The sequence below is a fragment of the Telopea speciosissima genome, chromosome 6 (assembly GCF_018873765.1).
Source record: "Telopea speciosissima isolate NSW1024214 ecotype Mountain lineage chromosome 6, Tspe_v1, whole genome shotgun sequence".
Lineage (NCBI taxonomy): Eukaryota > Viridiplantae > Streptophyta > Magnoliopsida > Proteales > Proteaceae > Telopea > Telopea speciosissima.
In genome coordinates this window covers 66,466,254-66,486,731 of record NC_057921.1, presented here as the reverse complement: position 1 = coordinate 66,486,731, position 20,478 = coordinate 66,466,254, and the positions used below count along the sequence as shown (strand labels likewise).

The 20,478-nt window shown below is 38.2% G+C and overlaps 2 protein-coding genes across 2 annotated transcripts; both read left to right on the top strand.

Moving 5' to 3' along the window:
• On the top strand, nt 1-13,845 carry LOC122664677 (dynamin-related protein 5A-like). Its single transcript, XM_043860613.1, has 16 exons — nt 1-171; nt 1,758-1,821; nt 1,938-2,042; nt 2,336-2,437; nt 3,803-3,853; nt 3,980-4,041; nt 5,254-5,344; nt 5,765-5,829; nt 9,083-9,277; nt 9,446-9,565; nt 9,749-9,819; nt 9,971-10,196; nt 10,903-10,953; nt 12,226-12,454; nt 12,739-12,878; nt 13,688-13,845. Exons 1-16 carry the CDS (start codon nt 43-45, stop codon nt 13,814-13,816), a joined length of 1,830 nt encoding a protein of 609 aa, XP_043716548.1. The 5' UTR covers nt 1-42; the 3' UTR covers nt 13,817-13,845.
• A 4,659-nt stretch (nt 13,846-18,504) lies between these two features.
• LOC122664678 (GDSL esterase/lipase At4g10955-like) lies at nt 18,505-19,886 on the top strand. The gene is made up of 2 exons (XM_043860614.1): nt 18,505-18,743; nt 18,866-19,886. The coding sequence occupies exons 1-2, from the start codon at nt 18,682-18,684 to the stop codon at nt 19,830-19,832; spliced, it is 1,029 nt and encodes a 342-aa protein (XP_043716549.1). The 5' UTR covers nt 18,505-18,681; the 3' UTR covers nt 19,833-19,886.
• The last annotated feature ends 592 nt before the right edge of the window (nt 19,887-20,478 follow it).

Below are 20,478 nucleotides of genomic sequence, written 5' to 3'. Positions count from 1 at the left end.
TCTATTGATTTTACTTTTCTTCTTTGAGGAGGAGAAGACAACATGGACACTTTAATCTCTTTGGTGAACAAGCTGCAGAGGGCTTGTACTGCTCTAGGTGACCATGGAGAAGAGAGTTCATTGCCGACCTTATGGGATTCGTTGCCAGCGATCGCTGTTGTCGGTGGGCAGGTGAGCTCATGATCTCACACATAGTTTTCTTTCTTTTTTCTTCGTAAAATGTCGGATGATTGATGATCTGTTTGTTGATTGTTTATTTTCCTATGCTTAGGCCTTCACTTGCTTATGGTTTGTCAATGATTTGGTACATCTTAAATGCGGGGTTTTGATAGTCTCAAATCTCGTTTCTGCGTATTTAATGACCGGGTCCGTGGTTTTATGTCCTTGGTTCTTGCTTGCTTTTGGTTTCTTAGGCATTTGCTTCATACGTTTTTGTTGATCTGTTACCTATTTCTGTTTGAGATTTATCGGTCAATTTTTGGCCTATTCATGTCCGACACCTAGCTCTTTTTTCTTTCATTTTGTGAATAGTTTTATTTTCTTCTATTTCCTTGTTATGTAAGCTTTCTGGTCATAGATGCTTGAGATGCTCAAGTTCATGGTTACACCAATCCTCGTTGAAAAGTAGGGTGATTCCTCCGTTCCTGGGGGATTGAATATCTTCTGGAAATGTATTATGCAAGGTCTCATGTATAATCCATTTTTGAAGACATATATTTTCCTACGTTTAAATGTTGGCATTTTATTTTTGATATGTCACCCTTTGGATCTGGTGCGATATGATCAGTTTTATCCTGTTTTGGTTCTAAAAAGGTGTTTTCTACTTTGATCGTCCTAAAAAATTTCCTTTAAAGTTGGGATTGCATGTGAGTACTGGCCTTTACGCCAACTCCAAAAACCTAGGAAAAATCCACCAAGTGCTCTATGTGTTTTTTAGTTTTTCTGTTGGATGTTACACTCAGATGATTTCTTGTTTTCTTTTTTTGGCGGAGCACATTTCCAAATTGTAAATTTGGCAGCAATTATCAGTGTTCTGATAACGGTTCTCTGTAAATGCTACAACTGAAGCTAATTAATGCTTTATTCCTTTGAAATTGGAACTAAGTAACATTTTCAGACTAGTTTAGGTAGCTAGGTCCTGTCCTGAATATATTTAAAAATTTTCTAATTATGTTTGGTAGAATCTAGAAATTAGAATATTAATTCTTCTCTGACGCATGAGTAGTCTGAGATTTCTGGTAACCTTCTCCACTTTCTTACTCCTGGCGCACAATGCATCTTTTATTTGAAAACCTTGTTAGATGAACTTGTCTAATGAGCAATGTCTGGGAGGTGATATGCTGTCACAGTACAGAGAAATGATTGAGTGCTGTTGTAATTTGAAAAGATTGTGAGGATTTTTGGCTGTTTAACGTACAGAAGTTAGTGTAGACAGTTCTCTTCTATTATTTTGAGTGCTTCCCATCTAAAAGACATTTTGACCTTCTTCAGCCATTTTTTAGTTCTCTTAATTTAGACCATTGACTTACAAGTTGAAACCACTTTCAAATGTCTGGTAGTGACCTTACGAGGATTGTTTATAAATAGATTGCCGGAAGGGTTAGTACAGATGATTTAATTCTGCACTTATTAATAACGCTTAGTTGATCACATGTTCTACGGTAGTAACTACAGGAAAGTGGATTCTTTTTGACTTATCAAGTAGAATTTTCCTGAAACATTTAAATTCCACTGACATAAATGGAAATATTTTATAGAGTTCAGGGAAATCTTCAGTCTTGGAAAGTGTTGTGGGAAAGGACTTCTTGCCTCGTGGATCTGGTAATTAGTTTCTGGTCTAAGACATCCTCTTATCTATTTGGTTTAATCTTTTAGTTGTTTTTTGTTATGCATTTCCCTTAAATATTGGAGGAATAATGTAACCATAATTTATGTAGGTATTGTTACTCGGCGTCCACTTGTGTTACAACTTCAGAAGATCGATGAAGGAAGAGAGTATGCAGAGTTCCTTCACCTCCCAAGAAAGAGGTTCACTGATTTTGGTAAACATCTCTTGTCAGCATAATGGGTGATCAATTTGGACTCCTTTCAAAATTGTATCCTGTAGTTTATACTTTGGTTATGTTATTTTACTTTTTCCTCATAGCTTTTCATTGTTAAAATAATTTTTTTTTGTGTTCCTTTCACATTCTGGCCATATGTCGCCATCAGCTATTTCTTTGATATTGCTATTTTTTTTTTCCTAATGTAGTTCTATTACGTTATCTAGGTATTTGTTTCGTTACCCCTAATTTATAATTTCATCTCACATACTGGTTGGATTTATACTTTCTAGCTGCTGTGAGGAAGGAGATCTCAGATGAGACTGATAGAGAGACGGGACGTTCGAAACAAATCTCTACTGTTCCTATTCATCTTAGCATCTATTCTCCTAATGGTGAGATGGGAATGTGAACTCCATTTAGTTTCTGTTGTCATTCACATGTACTTAAATTTAGAGCCAGATGATATGAATCTTGAACTGAGTTCCTTAAATAAATCTACTGTTTTCACTGAGATGGGATCAAGGGAATCTAGGGAGGAACAATTGTTATTATTGGATTGATATGTATCTTCACAAAACAATATGCTGTTTTCCCCTCTGAAGTGGATGATTATCCCAATTTTTAACAAATATGTTCATTTTTGCACTTTGAATATTGTTATTCTTGAGAATTTAATTGTATCGAATATTTGTGTGATAAATGATTATCTTTTATCTTTGTTTGTTACCTTCACTTTCTCAAATCTTGTTGAGGTTTATAAGTGGGGAGGACAGTTTGCCTCTTGTTGTCATAAGAGTGTAAACTAGTGGGTGTTGATACTTTTCAGGACTTACTTGATGCAGTAGTGATGCAGAATTCTGCTAGAAAAGAGAAAGAAAACCAATTACTGTGGGTTGGGTTGCTTTGGTACAGATCTGAACCTGTTTTCTGATTCAATTGATTGGGTGACCAGGTTCAGTGAACCATCATTGTCCAGTCTAGCTGTAAGACCAGTTTGAAGACTTTTAAATGGCTTGTGGTTTCCAAGAATTCTTGATGCAGGATCAATCCCTTGGACTGGCCCAAACCCGTTTTTTTTTTGTGGGGGGGGGGGGAGGGGGCATATGAAAAACCGGATCTAATTAGGTTTTTGGGTTTAGTAGGATATCTTAGTTTATTTATTTATTTTGATAGGTAGGCCCCAAGCCCAAGGTGAGTTGAACTCATAACCTCTTAACTGTGAGGTGTTGGTCTTTTCCAATTGAGCTAACCCCTTGGGGTTTATTTGGAATTTTATTAGTTGGATTTACCTTGTAATTTTCTATTGTTAGTTTATTAGGCTAATTAGTGGTAGATATCTGAGATCTAATCTGCATGTTGGCCATGTGTCCATCATGGTTGCTGGATTTTTTTCGGCTGGATCGGTGAATTTGGATTGGATTGGTCCACATAGCCCGATCCACCATTGCCTGATCAGGCTCAGCAGGAATTGAACAGTGATACTAAATGTATACATTCTGTAAAGATTCCATGCCTATCTGTTCACAATTGTCAAGGCTTTGTTTATAATATGCAGTGTAAAATTGATAGATTTGCTTCTCATTTCTTAGTTTCTGATGATTCTTTTGAACTTTGACAGTTGTAAACGTATACATTCTTTGAGGATTCCATGCCTATCTGTTCACAATTGTCAAGGCTTTATTTATAATATGCAGTGTAATATTGATAGATTTGCTTCTCATTTCTTAGTTTCTGATGATTCTTTTGAACTTTGACAGTTGTAAACTTGACATTGATTGACCTTCCTGGACTTACAAAAGTAGCTGTTGGTAGGTTCTTTTCGTAAGACCTGCTTATTTAGTTTTGTTACAGTTTCTCCCCCTATGAAATACTTTCTTCTCAATTCATTTATACTCCCTGTTATTTGATGCTGACTAATTTATTTGGAACTAAAGAGGGCCAGCCTGATAGTATTGTGCATGACATCGAGAATATGGTTCGCTCCTATATTGAAAAGGTAATTCTTATTGTTAGTCCTGAAATCTAATCAGTACCATGGAAATATTATGATATCTTAGCTAAGGATTCTGCCATTTCTGAGGACTTCAGGCTTATTTATAGAGGCATTTCCACATTTGTATTTGACAACATCTATCATGAATTAAATATTGCATTTTCTGCTTTAGTGTTCTGGACAAAAATGATCACTTCTGGGTTATATGAAGATGTGCTGGTTAATAAATTACAACTACATTATATAAACTTGAGTCAAAAAATGAGTAGTTCAGCTCAGATGTTTTAGCATTGAGTTTCTAATTTTCTGGAGGCATTTGTGTGATGATCAAATGATTTAGGAGCAGCTGCAATAGACGAACCTTTCAGTCTGGTAAATATGAATAAACTGCTGCTTCAGGTTGAATAAATTTCTATTGATATCTTAAGTTGGAGAGGATGATGATTATGCTTTATACTTAGGTTGTGGCATATCTCTTATGATACTAGACTGGTGAAGTGGGTTTGGTGCTACAGTTGTCACGGAGTCTAGGCGACCCAAGGCTTTTGAGGGGGCCTGGACGCAAAGCAACGCCAACAAGGCAACCAAGGTGCCTGGACATCTAGGTGATGCCTTGACAACTATGTAACATGAAAATGCACCACGGATATGATGGTTGGGATAGCCTGCTGTTTCTTATTTTTCAGATCTATAGCTTAAGTAGTGCTGCCTTGCTAGAATCATTACTGTGTCTTATTATATAATTCAGTAAAAAAAATTTGGCTTTTCATTTTGTGATTAGTTTGATCTTTGCCTTCTACAATCTTTAAACTAGGATGCACTTAAGGGTATGTCCCATCTTCTTTGCAAGAGACTTGTCCCAAACCTATCTGTGGATTCCATATGCCATGATAATGCCTTCGTGTTATCTGGTTTAGTGGAGCTGCTAGCTCCTCATTTTCTTATGGTCATGTTTCTTTTTATAGCGTCTGGTCATTGGCTATCTGTTATTCAGAGAAACAATAGTCTGTAGACTTCTGTGTTAGTTTTTGGATTAAAGGATGTGTATGGTCTAAATGTTCATCTCTCTCTCTCTCTCTCACTTTCTTTGTGATCCAGTTTCCATGTTCTTTTCAAAAGTTTCCTAGTTTTATTTTTTTCTCAGTTTATATGCATGAAAGGAAATTCCAGAAAGGTAAATGCTGTAGCCTTTTAACCTTGCCTTTTACCTTGCAGCCCAATTGTATAATTCTTGCAATTTCACCTGCCAATCAAGATCTTGCTACTTCTGATGCAATTAAGATCTCTCGTGAGGTGGACCCTAAGGGTAAGCCTTTACAAATTTAATATTATTATTATTATTATTCTTTTTTACTTTGCCACCTTGTTTTGATGCATTTAAGCTTTTGAAATATTGTCCGTGTTAGATAGACCACCTCCTAAACTCATATATCTGTTTGTTATGATTTTGGGATGTAAATTTCTCAAAGTTTTGTTTTTTGTTTTTTGTTTTTTTTTAAATCTAAAAATATGTTCTGCAGACATTATTTATTTTTTGGGTAGCTGGCGGTGTGGGATGGAATCTCCTACATCAAGCCAATGGGAACACGGGCAAGGAGGAGAGAGTGTGAGAGGGCGTGTGATATCGGCAGCATGCCCAACATTTTCCCTTATTTTGTACATAAATATAAATGTTTGTATTAGTCACTAGTTCTTTTTCCTGAATTTATTTGTTTAAACTTTCCAGGAGAGAGGACAATTGGTGTCTTAACCAAGATTGATCTTATGGACAAGGGTACAAATGCAGTTGATGTAAGTGTTAGCTAGCTAACTATTTGTTCAAATGGTATTCTGCATGATAATATACAAATGTTCTGTTGTTTTTAAAAAAAAAAATCTCTATTGTTGAGTTCAAGTATTGGAGCCATCATTCTGATTGGTATTCTTTATTCCAAAACATTGGTCATTTTGGTGTGGATTATGAATGCAAAAGAAACATAGGCAATATAGGTCTGATTGGTCATTGGTCCGAAAAATTTTGTGCATTTAGCAATTAGATTGATTATGTGTTTCCTTACTTGTGCGTTAATGGAGGGTGGGCCTCAGCACAATAGTAAGGTTGCTCAATTGCTACCTAGTGGTAGCGGGTTCGAGTTGGGAAACAGCTTCTCTGCGAAGCGGCGGTAAGCCGGTAAGGCTGTGTACATTATGACCCTCTCCAGACCCTGCAATGGTGGGAGTCTCATGCACTGGGAACGCCCCTTTTTTATTTGTACATTCATGGGTGTTGACATGAATGCTGTTGAGCATTGACACATTGGTGGGGAATGAGCCATATGGTACCCATTTTCTTTTGGGGTTGTTTCATCATTTGCTCCCCCTATTCTTCATTTGTCTTTCTAGAAAATGCATTTACCTTTTCTCCCTTTCTAGAAAGTTCCCATTCCTTTACTAGTTTGCTTTTGTTTCTCTCTCTCTCTCTCTATATATATATATATATATCTGCATGCTCATGAATTTCTTTTTGATTTTTAAATATTAAAATTTATTGATCAGAAAGGGAGAAAAATAAATGCTTTTGATGTTTATCACAGTATGTTTGTTGTATATGGAGAAATTTTCAGACCTTTTGATTTCACTACTTGAGTTATGTAGTAAAGGAAGGAAAAAAAAATGGGTACATCCATATTTTCTGCACTTACAACAACAACTCAGCCTTATCCCAACTAAATGGGGCTGGCTACATGGATCCTTACAAAAACAAAGTATGAAACTCACAAAGTGCAAGTAAAGTAAGAGGAATGAAGAATAAAAATGAATAAATGAGATGAGAAAAGTGATAAATGGAAAACTGAGAAATGAGAGTAAGAGGAAGGAGGCAAGCCCAGGAAATCAGGAAAATCTCCACTACCTAATGTTGACAACGTGGATCCTTGCCCTCTAATAGGCTCTATCTGAGGTCATACTTGGCACAAGACCCAGACTCTGCATGTCATTCTTCACAACCTCACTTATGGTTATTTTAGGGCTGCCTCTAGCTCTTTTAGCTCCCTCTATCGGAATTAGGTCACTCCTCCATACTGGGGTGTCCCCATGTCTCCGTTGCAAATGGCCAAACCACCTTAAACGACATTCTCGGAGCTTTGTTGCTGATTGGGGCAACTCCCACATCAGCTCTAATAGTTCCGTTTTTCACCTTATCCTTCTTAGTTTTGCCGCACTCCATTTTCTTTTGGGATTAGACGAAATAACTTGTATCTTTGTTTTGTTTAGTGAAAAGTTTGCCGCTACTCTTCCCGTGGACGCAGGTTTCCCGCGAAACCGAACCATGTAAATCTGTTTGTGTTTGAGATTGTCTTGGTTGTTGCTTTCTTCGATCCCATATTTGGTCATCTTATGCGATTGCGTTTTAACAACTTTGTTCTTGAAAATGTAGGTAACTATGGCCAGGTTACCAATTTTTTTCTTACCTATCCAAAAAAACAAAAAATGGCTAGATTCAGCTTTGATACCCATTATTGCAATCTGAAAATCCAGATATGGACCTCAGATGCAAGCAGGCTCAATGATCAAATCTATAATAAGATCTGAGATAAAGGAAGCAATCATGTTGTTAAATTAAGAAATCAGATCAATGGAAGGATTGGGGAGAGAGATGAGACTGATCTAATTATGAGGAAGAAGAGGGAAGAAGAAAACAGAAGAGAAAAAATCGGATATGGGATACCAATCCCGTATGCACTGGTGAACAAGTGCCTAGCACACTTGGTAGCTTGTGGTGTGTGAAAGCCCATTGCTACCAGGAGGTCTTGGGTTCAAAACATCCTGGTTCACACCTTCCCTCCCCCTTAGAATAGAATAGAGTAGGTCCTATCCAAAAAAAAAAACGCGTATGCACTGCTCAACAACACCAAAACACTTTAAAAAAACTAATTTTCTTTTTTTAAATCATCTCTAATGCATAGGGGTGTATTACAAATATAAAGACCTTCTGTAATTCCTATCGACTCATAAAAGACTCCTAACCGCGCACACACACACACTCAATAAAGTAAATAAACTCAAAACAAAACTCTATCTAGCTATTAAGTATTTTGATCCAACTCAAGCACTTAACTACTAATCCCATATACTAACTTTATCCCCACTTTATGAGCTTATAAATTAGGTCCATTACATCTATAAAGCACTAAATAACAAACCTAAGGCCCATGAAACCCAACCATGGGCCAAAATAAAGTATTTAGAGCCCAAGTGATATACATCCATTCCATAAAAAAAAAGTGAAATACATCTACAAACATGCCGAAGAATACCTCGTACAGAGTTTGTATGAACCTACAATTCAAGTAACGCAATAGTTAATTAGTCAACTGTTCTCCTTGATTGAACGACTTAGTTACCGGGCACAAGATTCTTAGGGTGCGATCGTGCTCTTCTACGGTGTAGAGTCAGCAGTGGTTCGGCTGGTTGACCCATAAAGTGCCACGTCTGTGGCTAATGCCTTGTCGGTTCGGTCGTAGCAAGCTCTCCATGTGTCCATCTTTAAAACACATGTTTTTATTTCTTAAAGTTAGCTCTCAAATTGATTAGAGTGAACCCTGTTTTTATGCACCCCTTCTCTCCAGTCTCCCGTCTCCCCCAGCGTCCTGGATAGGGACCCAACATGGAAGAAGAATCCCTGGACAGTGACCCAACACGGAAGAAGAAGTTCTATTTTTTTAGAACTTGATTCCATGTAGTTTAGTGTATAAAAGGTACGTGCCCCGGATAATAATAATAACATTAGAATTCAGAACAAAAAATAAAACAAAATTGTATATTAAAAAAAATGCCTTGAACAACTAAGGTGTGACAGCATGACTTGCCTCCAGAAAACTGCCTGCGGGCGACCCCTCGACTGCTATGGACATTGTTACACTGATGACTACATTATGGAAAGCAGTCAGGAGACATGTATATGCATGGAGACTTTTGAATTATGCCTGTTGAATAGTTTAATTTAGACTAAGAAGTGACTTTCTGGCTTGGCCTTGATCATATTGACACTCATTTTGTTGCTCAGATATTGGAAGGCAAATCATATAAGTTACAGTTTCCATGGATTGGTGTTGTTAATCGTTCTCAAGCTGATATTAACAAGAGTGTTGACATGATTGCTGCTCGGCGTAGAGAGCGTGAGTATTTTGCAACTAGCCCAGAGTACAAGCATCTTGTTAACAGGATGGGCTCCGAGCATCTTGGAAAGATGCTTTCCAAGGTACAGTGCATGTATTTGGGTATTGCTGGATGTCATTCATTTTGAATAGAGAGGACTGTGTTGATATATATTTATTATTTGTTGGTAAACCACTGTGTTCTTTTTATGCTTATGTTTACTATTTATTTGGTTCAATTGATATAATTCCATATATGGTTACTGTTGCAGCATTTGGAAACTGTAATCAAGTCTCGTATCCCGGGCATCCAGTCACTTATTAGTAAAAGTATTGTTGATATAGAAGCAGAGTTGAGCCGTCTTGGGAAGCCTATTGCTACTGATGCTGGAGTAAGCTTTATTTATATAACGTTATTTGGCTTCTTGTGTTAATTCAAGGGCTATTACTATGTTACAATAAATGACACAGTCAAAAGTCTAGAATGCATTTGGGCCTTTTTGACAGTGTCTGATTCTTGATCTTTAAGCAATCGAGGTGAAAAGGTTTTAAGGATGTTTTCTCATTATGTGCAGGGAAAGTTATACATGATCATGGAAATCTGTCGTATTTTTGACCAAATATATAAAGAACATCTAGATGGCGTGTATGTATCACTAATATACTACATTGTTTAATTGTTAAGGTCCCCCTTCCCTGTCAATTCTAGCTTTATTCAGTATTACCTTGTGGGTTTCACTGTTCACATACACGGAATTAACTTTTTTGGTGTTAAATTTTCGCTCATGTGTGTACAGCCGCCCAGGAGGTGATAAAATCTACAGTGTTTTCGACAATCAACTTCCTGCAGCTTTAAAAAGGTTGCAATTTGACAAGCAACTTGCTATGGATAATGTAAGAAAACTAATTACTGAAGCTGATGGGTACCAGCCTCACTTGATAGCTCCGGAACAAGGTTACCGCCGCCTCATTGAATCCTCTTTAGTCACCATAAGGGGTCCTGCAGAGGCGGCCGTTGATGCGGTATGCATTAAAATCTAAAGCTCGCAAGTTAGTAATTTTAAATAAAGTTGAACTGTTGTAGGTCCTCTGAAGATTAGACCGGATTACTTTCTTGTTAATGTCTGATAGTTCCCTGAAATCTGGCCGATTGGTTTCTAGAATCCCACCTAACCATAATCTCTGTAAAACTAAAGTAAATTATCCGCAATTTGTCCCATTCCTAGTCTGAATCAAACGCTTTATGACTTCTTCCTATATGTGGTTATTAATGCTCCCTAAACTTTGACATCCATTACGATTGATTTTAATGGGTATTTTATGCACTATAAGATTATTAACTCCTCTAATTGTGTTTTTCTTTGCTTCTTCCCTGTTTACTTCTGTCATTATGGTCTCTGAGACCTTCTCTGACAGTACACATGCTGACAGAGTTCCTGAGTTCCACCACTGGTTATGGTTTAACAGCTTTAATAAACGATATGAATTTTAGTTGGGAGTGGGTAAATTGTCACAGTCAGAGGCAGCAAGTGAAGGAGATTTTGTTTCTAACTGTATATGTGTACCCGCTTGTGTGTGCGCATGGACATGAGTATGTATGTGCATGCGTATGTGTATCTGTACAAGTATACCGCCCCTATACTCATGTGCATGCGTGTGTGTACATGTACAAGTATACCGCCCCTGTATTCCACCATTTGCTGCTAACGTGTGGTGTTCGTGATTCTAGGTCCATTCTATACTGAAGGAGTTGGTTCACAAGGCTGTTGGTGAAACTATGGTATGTCCTCATCCATGTTGCTGCCCTCTTTTACTTTTAGTTGTTTTCTAAAACTTTCCCTCTATTGTTTTGTAATCTTCTCTATTACTTATTTTTGGCATTAGTAATTGACCAATGCACCTCTCTCTTTTTTTTTTTATGAAACTTAGAGCTTGTTTGAATTGAGCATACTCCTTTTTATCAAACTTAGTCCTTCTAATCCTGCTAACTTTTTGTAAGGTAATTTTTTTTTTTTTTGGGTAATGTTTTTGTAAGGTAATTCATACACTGATAAATTGGAAGTATGTCATTTTCTATTTGCAATTATGCTGGCATTAATTTTAAGTTACTTAATTTCGTATTTTGCATCTGGAATTGCTAATTCTTGATCTTAATGAAATGTGGATGGTCTATCATATGAATAATACCTTGATTTGTTGGTTATAAGGTTCTTAAAATATACCCAATCCCATTGCCGATCGCTTCCTTAAACCATTCTGTGGAGTGTTACTTTCTTTCTCCTTTGGTGGAAAATGAAATTAAGAAAGCTCCATCCGATCCTGGTAAATTTTGCAGTAGTAAAATTCCTTGTGAAGTGTTTGATTTTTTTCTTTGTTTTGTTTTTTGTCCCTTCCCCCTCCTTTTTGTTTGGGCAGAAGAATTGAATTGTTCAAAAGCTGGGTCGCCAACTCAGAATTGATCACATCTCTTGTTAGCTTGCCCCATGGACCTGGCACTTGGGGTGGCAAGCACTATCCCACATCATACTTCATCTGGAAAAACGTGAAATATGGAGATCCATTCTTTTGGTAATTTATTGATGACTTAGGAGAGACTTGACCGGGTCTGATTTTGGTGCATTTGATTTCTATTTAGGTATCACATTAGTGTATATGCCATCCAAATTTGGTAAACTGAAAGGTAAATGAGTTATTTGAATGAGACTGGACAGGTGTGATGCTTTTATTGGTTCATTTCTTCCATAATGAGCTTGTGCTGGGTTAGCCTTCCAGTTGTTTCTATATTCGTCCTACCCCCAGTCATTCTGTTGGGTCTCACTTTGTTTTCCACCTCGGTAAATTATTTTGTGGGTCATGGATATTAGTTCTTTATTGAATTTTCATGATTAATATAAATTGGATCAGGATTGTTGGGTACCAAGGACTTGCATGCTAAAGCACTGCTCTTAATTCAGTTTCCATCTGAAGCTATTTTTTTTTGATATGCATTGCATATTGACATCTTGGTCCTTGTGTTTAGTTTTTTATTGGATTTTCTTTTTCTCCGTGACAGGAGCTAAGGCAGTATCCCACTCTTAGAGTGGAGGTTGGAAATGCGGCATGTGAATCATTAGAGAGAATGAGGGAAGAAAGCAAGAAAGCAACTCTCAAGCTAGTTGACATGGAAAGTAGTTACCTGACAGTTGATTTCTTCCGGAAGCTTCCTCAAGATGTTGAAAAGGGGGGAAACCCAACCCATTCAATTTTTGATAGATATAATGATTCATACCTCAGGCGAATAGGTAAGGAACTTGGTTCAGTTGATTAAATGAGCATGTTGTCTTGGATGAGTAATCAATTTGTATTTGTTGATAAAATGAAAGGATTTGCTCGAAAATCCATTGACTGGGTTAAGTCATTGAGTCTTCCCAGAGGCTCTGGAGTCTTGAGACTTTTGGAGACTCAGATCAGTGTTAAAATATAGTATTTCCATTGATTGATATTCTCTGAATGACATTTTGAGTCCTTCCAGTTCTATTCCATTACTAAATCTTTTGTTTCTCTTATTTTCTTTGAACTCTGACAGGATCTAACGTCCTGGCCTATGTTAACATGGTCTGTGCAAGCCTGCGGAACTCCATTCCGAAATCTGTTGTATATTGTCAAGTGCGAGAGGCCAAACGTTCCCTACTTGATCATTTCTTCGCAGAGTTGGGTAAAAAGGAGGTGAGGATTCTTTTCCTCTCTTGCTGATTTCCTTTGTTGCTCTGTTTTGACCTCTACAAAAAAGTTGGGGGGGGGGGGGGGGAGGGGAGATACCCAGTGCATTTGGCTCCCACGACTGCGGGGTCTGGGGAGGGACATAATGTACCCTTGCTTTTTGCAGAGAGGCTGTTTCCAGACTCAAACCCGTGACCACTTGGTCACAATGGAACAACTTTACCGTTGCACCAAGCCCCACCTTCTTTTGACCTTTTCACAGGTGAGGAAAAAAATATAGGGTGTTATCCCTGTAACAATGGAAGGTGAAGGTGATGTTTCTGAAAAGCACAAGATAAATTTGAGCCATCCATGTTTTTACATTTTCCTATTCTAAACCGTCTGTTCCCACTCAAATTTGGGAGAGTGCACAGTAATGTCTGGAGTACTGGTACACATGCATGGACATACATGAGATGTGTGTCACTACCTAAGAGGGAATTTGATTGAATTAGACTCTGAAATTTGACATGTGACTAATCTAGACCATGTTTTCTATAGCCAACCGTCAGAATAGACATCATGTGTCCACGTGGCAGAATAAATTCCTTGTGACATTTGGGAAAATGACAGACCTTTGTGACAATAATAATTCTCCAAATAATGACAGGAGATTAATTACTTTCATTGTGTAGAAAATCCTGTTAATCAGTATAAAGATAGGAGAAACTGAATTACTAGTTTCCTCTTTACAATTGAGAGGAATAATGCCTCTTTTTTTTGGGTAAATGAGAGGAATAATGTCAAGTTGACATTTTCAATCTCTGATTTTGCAGTCAAAGCAGCTGGCTTCATTGTTAGATGAGGATCCAGCGGTCATGGAGCGGCGGGCTTCCCTTGCAAAGAGGCTGGAGTTATACAGAAGTGCCCAGGCAGAGATTGATGCAGTTGCTTGGGCCAAATAGAAAAACAGACCCTTCCCTTTTTATAGTGAAAAAGATTCCTATACTGTCAATTTTCCACGCCCTCCTACCTTCTTTCCTTCTTAACCATGTGGATCCCCCTTCGATTTTCCTCGTATTGTGGGGGAACGCTTATTTTTTTATATTTAATTTTCTAATCAGTTTTCCCTATCATTTGAATTTGTAGAGGTGGGACTGTGATTCATTCATTAATGGTGAGGGATTGAGGGGTTTAATTAACATTATTAACACTTGGGTTGGATAGGCACATTAAAAGCTTCTTATTCTTTTACCTCTTGTCAGGTTCTTCCAAACACTTTTATTTGTTATTATATCAAGAGGAAAGGATTGGCATGCCATTAGTGTGCAGATTTTCTCTCAGCATTTCTTTTTGAGAAAAAGATCTCTTCTTGGTGGTGTTTCCTATGCTCTCTCATTGAGCACTATGAGATGATGCCTAAGTGTGCTCACCCATTGGCCCAAACGCTTGTGTAGAGACCATGCAACCTAGTAGAGATCTCTTGGTCTTTTTTTTATTATTTTAAATTACTTGTTCTGCATGGATAATACCTTTTTCAGAACAACTATTGGTGTGGCATGTAGATTGCTCTCTACAGTGGCAGCTTGAGAACCCTCTCCCTTATATAAAATATTTGTTATAAGTATGATATGAAATACATCACATAGCTTCACTCACAATAAATATTGAATCTGAAATCTAAGAAAATTGAAAATTCTTTTGTCAAACTTAATCTATATTTATCCAAAGTTCCAAACTCCTAATGATTTTTTTATTCTCATAATAAATTATAATATAATCTCTCATTTCCTTTTTTTAAAACACCTAGATTATCATTTAATGGCACACTTTCGTTATTTCTTTATTTTATTTTTCATATTTAGAATTAGAATATAAATATATAGAGGTGATTATATAATTAGTAATTTTATATTACTCCTTTAATATTATAATGGGCGTTCCCAGGGCACAAGGCCCCTACCACAGTGCTACTGCGGAGTCTGGGGAGGATCATAATATGTGCAGCGGTGCAGCCTTACCTAACATGCATCTCGAGTGTTGCCTAGCCGTTGGAGAGGATCTAGTCCTTGTGGATGACGATACATATCGGATGATTTTACCTTCATTTTTTTGAAAAACATTATTTTTTGGATTATTTTACCTTCACTGTTGCAATACCGATTCGTGTTGCCTAGTCGTTGAACTGTGAGAACAAAGGGTGTTGGGTGCAGCTGCGGCTTCCACTGCCACCACGGCCACCCCCGTTACCACCACTATTGGATCGTGATCCTCTACTGCCCGGCAGGACCGTGCAACCCAAACATAGTGAGGCGTGCAATGACCGTCTTACCCCAACTCAGGCAAGGCGTATGGGCAAAGGTAAGGTGGTCACTGCATGCCTCATTGTGTCTGGGTTGCACGGTCCTGCCGGGCAGCTCGGCAGTAGAGGATCTAGATTGACCACCATTGTGTTATCAGAAATGAGGATGGAGAAATAAGCACTTAATTACTTGGGGGAAAATTATCTCCTCCATATTTCTACCCGTCTTAGTTCCCCAGTACCTCTAATAGGGGATGGTGGACCCCACTCGGGTAGAGTGTTTGGGCAGGGGTAGGGTGGTCATTCCAATCCCCTCTTGTTAGAGGAATTGGGGAACTGGACCGGGCAGGGAACTGGAGGTGATAAAGATCATTGACTTGGGTGTATGGTTTGAGGTATCGGATCGGATCGGTCGATATTGGCCGAATTGGATCGGTATCTGTCGAGGCCGATCCTGAGGTTTGACCGACCAATACAACAAGGTTTGGCTGGATAGTTGATTGGATCGGCCGATCCTTGATCGATCTAACTGAATTTTTTTTATTTTTTCAAAGTTTTCAAGGTTTTTTTTTTAGCTTTTTATATTATCATGACCGATATTGACCGATACCAATTGATTTTGATCGATCCGATCCCGATAATATTAGCCGATCCGATCTCAAGATCACAACACCCACTAACTCTAACCGATACCTGACCTGATCCATAAGCGTGTGGCTGTGGGTCAGGTCACAACACCCACCAACTCTAACCGACACAAGCGTGTGGACTTGTCTAAGGTATCCCAAAGACAATTCGTAACTGGAAGGAGCATGTGGCGGTATCTCTGTCACACACATCCTCTTTTAAAGTAAGTTCTCAGGGGAAAAGGTTATCGGAGTTGGTAGCAGAAGCTACACTAGCATCTCGTCTTTCTCTCTCCTCCTGCGTTTATCAACGACACCATCATGCATTCATAATTGGTGGGTGGGTTCTCCAATCCGTCAGCTTGGAGAACCCTCTTAACCCTCTCAAGGGAGAGGTTTCTCTGAGCAAGCAGCTAGCATAGGGAAACACAACACACCATATCTGTATTCTGATTTGTTCTCCCTTCCTAGTTCCTACCTCTACTCTACTCTATAGGGAACTTGACGGTTGCAGGCTGCAAGAAGAGGAATAACAAAGGTTGAGGGGAAGCTTAAGGTTACAATCCTATCTCCTAAACCACAGAACAGGAAGCCCTTTTAAATGTTATAGACATGCATCTTAATCTCTCCTTTTCGCTCTTATAGTCTTTAATTCCTCGTGTCCAAGTTCTACAGATTTTAGAATTAAAATTCTGTATTTCTACTCTTTTACATTATAACAGATCCAAGTAATTGCAACAGTACTAAATGATTTGTCCAGCCAGGGCTTCAAAGGTTGTGTTTACTGTCTTTTTTCCAAAACCCTTGTTCATCCATCAGCTCAATCATTTTTTTACAAAAAAAATGTAAAAATTTTTAGAGGAAAGACTCTCCAAGCTCGAGAGTTCCCTTCACATCTATTTTTTTTTCTTTTGGTTTGATGATTATCTTTTCACATTTTTCGTTTTTTCCTTTAAAAGGTGGAGAAACTAACTACTCTGGATGAAGCAATAAGGCATCAAACTAATGAACCCAGGAGAGATAATGGGATGAGGGAAAATAACTTATCTTTTGATTCAGACTCATGTGGTGGTCTTTGAGTTTGCAGTATTGGGCTTTGGTAATGGTTGTCATGCCAAAAAGAGGATCTGAATCCCAAAAGTGACTCCTCCTTTTCCATGTGGGGGTGGTTATAGCTATTTGGATATAATGGTCCTGGATTGTTTCCTCCCAATTTATACAATTTTAGAGACCTATGGATCATATAATTCCACCACCAGCTTGTACAGAGCTTGGATTGATTGGGGTTGGCAAGTTCACAGAATTACTGCAAAAAATGCTTCAGATTACTAATATCAACAGACAAACACCTGACTTATCATTGCAAGAAATTTATGATGGTTATAACAGGAGCAATTTGAGTTGGGGACAATACAAATTCCATTCTAACTTGATATCTGAGGTTGGATTGATGCCTCAACTTTCCCATCCAAAGCAGAAACTAACCCAAATATATGGCTTTGGTGTGTGTTTTTATCAAAATATATATTGCTTCGTGTATGTATATAATGGTTTCACTTCTGATATGCAATCATATTATTTGGATGTTCTTGATGGTTAATGGAGGAATTATTGCATGGGGTCTATCTGTTTTGGATTGCTATGTTTTAACACTGCAGGGGCTGCTATTTTACAAGTGTAAGTATACACCTGAGTTAACCCTACCATCCAAACTCTAGTTATGCTAGGTTTCTAAATTCAAGCTCAGGTTTGTCTAGCTCAAATCAAAGGTTAGGTTGATTTGGATTTTGTGTTGGCACTTCTGCTGTTTCAGGGGAAGGAGGGAGGGAGGGGGGCTTGCTTGGTTTGAGTCCCCAAAAGCATGAGCACCCAATAAAACTCATTGAATCTTCTATGTTAGAGTTCCTAATTTAAAATATGGGGACAGGTAGCACAGAGCGTGAAAGATATGGTGAATCATATTAGATGCAAACCCTCTGTATGAACTGTAGAAAATATTCTCTCTTCTTGGATGTAAGAAAGTGGGGGCTTAAAAACTATTTGCTATTGTATACATATATATGCCAGTTTGGTTAAGCTTGAATGCTTTGATGATTTAACAAAAATTAGAAAATCTGGCACAGCAAAACCTGTTTGTTGCAGGTTTTAAAATCATTTATAGAAGATATTGCAGCAAAATACTTGACTACTTCACAGTCAAGCCTCGATCTGAATTCACATTTGACCTTGCAAGATGTGTTCTGTTCTGGGGGCACCCATTAGTCAATCTGTATAAGAAAATGTTTTTGAGGAGAAAGATAAATCTTATTTCCCATTTAATGTTTTATTTTATTTCATTTAGAGGGTGGATCTTGGTGCAACGGTAAGGTCTCCATTGTGACCAAGTGGTCATGGGTTCGAGTCTGGAAACAATCTCTCTGCGAAAGCAGGGGTAAGGCTGTGGTCATTATGGCACTCACCAGACATGTATTGGACATATGGTAAACTTAATGGATTATGGACTTTGATTTGGATTTTCCATTTATGAAAGTTTTTTGTTGCGATTTGTCTATATGGGGAATTTATGGATTTATTTTATGAAGATCTGTGAGATATTGATTTAAGGAATGAGATCACTGATCTTAGTCCTTACAGGTTTGGATCGTGACAGAGTGGCTTGTAACTGAGCCCTTAAAACTCAAATGTAACAGTTAACAAATGGTCAAACTATTATCTTTCTGGTTTGGAATATAGATTCAATCAGTTCTCATGCATTTCAAAAAAATGCAGAGTGATATGTTCAGTTTATTGCTGATTCAAGAATCCGTTATGCAGCATCTTCCCCCTCCCCTTCAAGTTTTTGCAGTGTATTTGATCATTGTTCCTGGTTCTCTCTGGTAAAACTGCAGATTCCCAGAGTGTAATGGCCTCTGACAGGGACTTCTTCAGCTTTTTAGGACCTTTACACCTCTCAACTGTTGATTGGTACAACATCTCCCCTACATCAATGGCTTCTTTTAATATAATGTGGAATGCCTACTAACAGTAACAGATAAACATGTTATGGGATTTAAAAAAGAAAAAAAGAACTCTTTTGTGTTTTGCAGGAACAATGAACATCACCGTAGATCTGTTGCTGCAAGCTTGGTACAGGGTGTATATGTTTTAGAGCGAGATCGCCAGCAGAATCGTAAAGGACTTGAATCTCTTGCTTCACCCTGGTGGGAATTCTTCCATTTTCAGTTGGTTCTTCAGCTCAGGGATGATGTCGATTCCTCCATCTTTGGTTCCATTTATGAATTCAAACCTCCAGCTTGTAATTGTCACCATTCAATCCAGGAGGCCCCAAGATATGTCATTGCCTTCCGAGGCACAGTAATTAACCCAAACTCCTTCACACAAGAGGACCTCAGATTGGGTTTCCTTTTCACCATTAATGGACTCCATGAAACCTCACGCTTTAAGGTTTCAATGCAAGCTGTGAAGAACAAGGTTGATGCAGCTGGAGCTTTAAATATCTGGTTAGCTGGTCATTCTTTGGGCTCTGCCATGGCAATGCTTGCTGGCAAGAACATGGCCAAGACAGGTGTTTTACTCCAAACGTTCCTCTTTAATCCACCATTCTCATCTGCTCCAATTGAGAAAATCGAAGATAAGAAACTTACACAAGTGATACGAATCACAAAAAGTTTTATCACAGCCGGACTTGCTGTTGCTGTAAAGGGTCACCAATCAGAGGATCCCTTTGTTGTCTTGTCACCATGGATCCCCTGTTTGTTTGTGAATCCAGCAGATGACATAAGCTCAGAGTATATTGGTTATTTTGAGCACAGGGAGAAGATGGAGAAGATTGGAGCCAGGGAGATTGAAGAACTGGCTACCCGGAATTCCATAAGGAATCTTTTGTTGAGGAAGACTGAAACAGAACCTTTGCACCTCCTTCCATCTGCAAATCTTACCATAAACTTAAGCCCATCGCCAGATTTTACAAGAGCTCATGGGATTCGCCAGTGGTGGAGACCAGACCTGCATATGCACTGTAAGCTATACCAATACAGATGGAAGTGGAGGTGAAGTCCCTATGTGCTTCTGGTTATGTATACTCTGATAAGAACCTAATTAACTGAATTTAAGGTGCCAAAAAAGGTCAAAGAAGAAAAATGTATGAAGTAGAACTGTAGCAATTGATGGAAAGAAAGGGGAAAATTTTTTGTTAACCGAAAGGGAAAGTGGATTATTCCATTTCTTTGGCTGTAAGCCCAGGTAGCAGGAACATTCCTGCAACCTGGGTAGCAGCAAAAATTTTTTTGGTTTCAAATTTTGAATCAGTTTAGAATAGGCGGTGACAGATCTCCACTCCGGTTGTTCGTTGTTCTGAAGTGATTGATTATAGGGCTTTTGGGATTGGATTCGTTAGTTTTTCAGATTTGAGGGATCGATTCTAGGGTTTTGGGGATCAATTCTGACCAGTTTTGATCTGATTCAGATTGGAATTGGTAGGGATCGATTCTAGGGTTTTGGGGATTGATTCTGACCAGTTTTGATCTGATTCAGATTGGAATTGGTACGAACCGATTCGACATGATTCTGATTTTAAAATCCATGGTCTTATTCTTATCCAAAGTAGTCTTAAAATAATAAATCCAGCTGAAAGGATTAGTTCTGATCAAAGCTTGAAGTATAATGGTGTGTTTGGTTGGAAAGAAATAAACAGAATATA

Excerpts from the sequence above, each read along its gene's own strand:
- LOC122664677 (XM_043860613.1), top strand. The coding sequence starts at position 43 with ATGGACACTTTAATCTCTTTGGTGAACAAGCTGCAGAGGGCTTGTACT. Across the intron at positions 2,043-2,335 it reads AAAGAGGTTCACTGATTTTG|CTGCTGTGAGGAAGGAGATC; the intron begins GTAAACATCTCT and ends TATACTTTCTAG. Across the intron at positions 5,345-5,764 it reads TCGTGAGGTGGACCCTAAGG|GAGAGAGGACAATTGGTGTC; the intron begins GTAAGCCTTTAC and ends TAAACTTTCCAG.
- LOC122664678 (XM_043860614.1), top strand. The coding sequence starts at position 18,682 with ATGGCCTCTGACAGGGACTTCTTCAGCTTTTTAGGACCTTTACACCTC. Across the intron at positions 18,744-18,865 it reads CACCTCTCAACTGTTGATTG|GAACAATGAACATCACCGTA; the intron begins GTACAACATCTC and ends TGTGTTTTGCAG.